Here is a 4,325-nt window from a genome sequence, read left to right as displayed (position 1 = left end):
AACAATGAAATTGTCTCTAAAAAATGTGATACGTTTTGATGGTCCAACTAATTGACAAACATGAAGTGTTGCATTATATCTGGTGTTCTTATGTGTGTTTCTACAGGATGATCATAAGCTGTCTCTAGATGAGCTCAGTACTCGTTATGGAGTTGACCTTGCCAGAGTGAGTCATCTTAACTTTCACCCTCGACATTTGCAATAATGAATCGGATATTTTTCAAATCGTGATGACATTTTAACCACCTGCACATTCAAGCAGCACACCCACGGCCAACTAAACAAGGCTTTGGAATATATATCATTTAATGATATTAGTTGATGGGGGAAAAAACAGTTTTAGCTAAATAAATATAAGTTTTTTGAGCTATTTTGTGATATTTTGTAACTTTTTGCTGCAGCTTAGTTTACTGGTTTAAGCTTGTCTTAGCTTATGCAGCTGGTATCCACACATTGTTTTCCTGGTTTTTGTGCGCCTTGAAAAGCTTGCTTTAAAGAGGCTATATAACATTAAAAAATTTCTTTTTTTATTTTTGAGCCATTTTCTGATATTTTTTAACTTTGTGATACAGCATTTATCCGATTTCTGGAGCTTCCGTAAATGGAAATTGCCTGCATTTCCTTAAAACATTGTAAGCCTAAATAGATAGTTGAAACCGCTGCTCTCTAGTCACCTTATAGGCTTGCTATGCTTTTGGAAAAGGCTGGCCTGGTCTCTAGTCCTGTCCTGCTGAGTGCCCAAAACCTTCTAAAACCACCATCCTGGCGACCACCTTAGATCAGTAAACCAGTTTAAACTGGTTCAAGCTATATGTATTAGCAAGGATGTCTTCAGAGTTGCTACAGGAAATCTTGAGTAACTTTGTCTCCATCCCACCAGGGTCTGACCCATAAGAGAGCGCTAGAAATTCTGGCCCGCGACGGTCCAAATGCGCTGACCCCACCGCCCACCACACCAGAGTGGGTGAAGTTCTGTAAGCAGCTGTTTGGAGGATTCTCCATCCTGCTCTGGATCGGTGCCATCCTCTGCTTTTTTGCCTACGGTATTCAAGCGGCCACTGAGGATGAGCCTGTCAATGACAATGTGAGTGCACTTACTATCCGGCCATGAGAATGAGAGGGCTTATTAAACAGCTAGTAAGACTGGCCTGTTCCAGACACACTGACTTTTGGTGCTTATAAAAGAGACACAGGTTTAAATCTGTCTGGATCCTGTTTTAGAGTCCAAGTGTTATTTGAGCTTGTTGTAGGTGATGTGTGCTATAGTGTAGCTTTGTACATTTAAAAACAATTCTTCATCTAGCTGTGAAGGAATTAATATTTAAGAATCCCACTTGCTTACTGAGCAAATCTGAAACAAGCTTCATTATGAAAAGCTTGAGATGCTGTTGACACAACTCATAGTCATTCATACAAAATAATATAATTCATAATAATTAGTGAAAGTACCTATATATTTCTCTCTAGCATTTAACTAATAGCAAGTTCCTTTTTGCAAATCTCTAGTTTCCTATTTAAAAGTTCCACTTGCTCATTGCTCAAATCTGAAACATCCCTCATTATAAGGAGATGCTGGTAACACAAATTAGTCATTCATACAGTATAATTCATAAAAGTAGTAGGCCTAAAAGTACTCATATGTCTCTAATATTTAAATAATACCTGTGCAAGTTCCTTTTTACAAATCGCTAAGTTTTCTAAAATCCGTATTTAAGCCGATTAAAAGAGGAACTCACAAAAATGATGGGTTAAATTGGTCTCACTCCACCAGAGGGGAATTAAAACCTGCTGCACACGTTGTTGGCAACTGAGGTGGATACATTTCTTTTAGCTCTGCTGTCCCATATACAGTATGATGAATGAGTCCCAGTCTGTGGACTGAGCTCCCAGCTGCTTGTGGTACAGTTTAGTGTCAGTGATAAATGAAAATGTGAAGTTAAGGATCATTTAACTGTGTTTACTCCTTTACACAATTTTTGCATGTTACCCATTCTAAACTGACAGCATGTGTGTATGTTTAAATGGTCTGACAGTGCTATTCTTTTGTCATGTTTTTCATGAAAAAATGGTTAAAATATGGAAACTTTTGTGGTGGCTGGTGGGCTTCCATGCGAAACCTTTGCAATGACTGAGATGGTTTTGAACATTGGTCACTAAAATTGCCAGATGCATTTCAGCCTTAAGACGGCATGAATTAAACAAACTGCAAGATGTAAACAGCATATATCTTGTACACTACTTGTACACCAGTTGTTGTTGTTTTATCTATATCATATTTACAGATGTAAAAAAAGAGTGGTGGAGTCTTGGCTTAAACCTTATCAGCCAAAAAAAAAATGTGAGTAGTTTTGAACCCCCTGACCCTTGACTTGTGTTTCTCTCTCTCTGGTATACTGCAGCTGTATCTGGGTGTGGTTCTGTCTGCTGTGGTCATCATAACCGGCTGCTTCTCATATTATCAAGAAGCCAAAAGCTCCCGGATCATGGATTCATTCAAAAACATGGTGCCTCAGGTCAGTTTGATAACAGCAGTGGATTGCTTTGGATAAAAGTGTTTGCTAAATGAATAAATGTAAATGTAAATAATACCAAATCCCAAACGGAAACCATTATGAGCAATATTTTATATGATTTACATAAATCCATGTAAATCCCTTTTAACATTTAAAAGCCCAATGTATGATTTATATAAATGTATGTAAATCCTTCTTAACTTATGAAAGAAACCACATGTCATCCCGCCACCCCCCTCTCTCAGAATTAGCTTTGTTGGCATGCTGGGTACAGTGTTGCAACAGTTTATACAATACAGAAATTCACAATACAGAAAATAAATATGGTGAAGTAAAGTAAAGAAATAAAGAGCAATATAAAAGACAGGGACTAGACTTTTGCTAAATTAATTTATTAAGTATAATTCTATTAAATTAAATGCTGTCATTTTAAAGTAACTTTAAAATTAAATAAAGTATAAATGGTAAAATAAAAATTTACTTAAATTAAATTTTAAATTAAATTAAGGTTCATTTTAAAGTTACTTTAAAATTAAATGCAGTATACATGGTAACATTAAAGAAAGCATTATTAATAGAATAAAATGGTCATTTAAAAAAAAAAATCTGTATGGTTGAATAACCAAAAATGGCTCCATAGTAAAGCAATTTATCATCTATAAATATACACACTCTAACAGATATACATGAATGTGTTTCTTTCGTAGAGTAGGTTGCATATTACAAACTCTGTTCTGACATGTTCACTGTTACAGGCCTCTCCCTAAATAACTTTTCTTCATCGTCTTGTTTGAGGAACTTTGGAATGGACTTTATTTCTTTCAGCAAGCTCTGGTGATTCGCGAGGGAGAGAAGTTTCAGATAAATGCAGAAGAGGTGGTTCAGGGAGACCTGGTGGAGATCAAGGGTGGAGACAGAATCCCAGCAGACCTTCGGATCATCTCCTCCAGCGGCTGCAAGGTAGAGAGAGTGCGAGTTATGTAGACAGATGTTAAGAGAAAGATCTCACATCTGAGATCAGCTTTGTTTATCAACCTATAGTCTTAGTAAGAAGCCTGAGATCAGAAAGACTGTACATCCAGTCTGTCTTTCTCAGGTGGATAACTCATCTCTCACCGGAGAGTCAGAGCCTCAGACTCGTTCTCCAGAGTTTACTCATGAAAACCCCCTGGAGACCAGAAACATTAGCTTCTTCTCCACCAACTGTGTGGAAGGTCAGTCCTTCATTCGTTACTTTATTCATTCAAGCATAATAATTAGCGTATTTGATTGTTCAGTTGTTCATTCATTCAAATGCTCAGTTATTTGTTCTTTAGCTCGCTCATTAATTCATTCCTTTTTATGCATTCATTCGTTCATTTATTTGACCGTCTTTTTTCTTACTTTCACACATTAATTGGTTGATTTTTGTGTATGTGCAGGTACAGCCCATGGCATAGTGATCTCTACAGGTGATCATACAGTGATGGGCCGCATTGCGTCTTTGGCATCCGGTCTGGAAGTGGGTCAGACGCCCATCAACATGGAGATTGAGCACTTCATTCACATCATCACAGGTGTAGCCATCTTCCTGGGCGTGTCCTTCTTCATCCTGTCCATCATTCTGGGCTACAGCTGGTTGGAGGCCGTCATCTTCCTCATTGGTATCATTGTTGCCAATGTTCCTGAGGGCCTGCTAGCTACTGTCACGGTGAGACACTCATACAAACACATATGAGACCCTGGACCACAAAACCAGTCATAAGGGTCAATTTTTTGAAATTGAGATTTATATATATATATTTTTTTATTTTTATTTTTTATTTTTTATTT

General features: G+C 37.3%; 1 protein-coding gene across 1 annotated transcript in view; it reads left to right on the top strand.

The window, feature by feature from the left end:
* LOC107721700 (sodium/potassium-transporting ATPase subunit alpha-2) overlaps window positions 1-4,325 on the top strand; it is a 17,552-nt gene that overhangs the window by 1,724 nt on the left and 11,503 nt on the right. The window contains exons 2-7 of the mRNA XM_016529837.1: window positions 107-166; window positions 881-1,084; window positions 2,400-2,513; window positions 3,339-3,473; window positions 3,610-3,727; window positions 3,935-4,203. Of these exons, the coding sequence (XP_016385323.1) occupies window positions 107-166; window positions 881-1,084; window positions 2,400-2,513; window positions 3,339-3,473; window positions 3,610-3,727; window positions 3,935-4,203 (900 nt within the window). The remainder of the gene's footprint in view (window positions 1-106; window positions 167-880; window positions 1,085-2,399; window positions 2,514-3,338; window positions 3,474-3,609; window positions 3,728-3,934; window positions 4,204-4,325) is intronic.

This window comes from Sinocyclocheilus rhinocerous, unplaced genomic scaffold, assembly GCF_001515625.1.
Source record: "Sinocyclocheilus rhinocerous isolate Xijiao unplaced genomic scaffold, SAMN03320098_v1.1 scaffold1112, whole genome shotgun sequence".
Taxonomy (NCBI): domain Eukaryota; kingdom Metazoa; phylum Chordata; class Actinopteri; order Cypriniformes; family Cyprinidae; genus Sinocyclocheilus; species Sinocyclocheilus rhinocerous.
The sequence above is the reverse complement of the archived record's forward strand: the minus strand, read 5'-3'. Positions and strand labels throughout refer to the sequence as shown.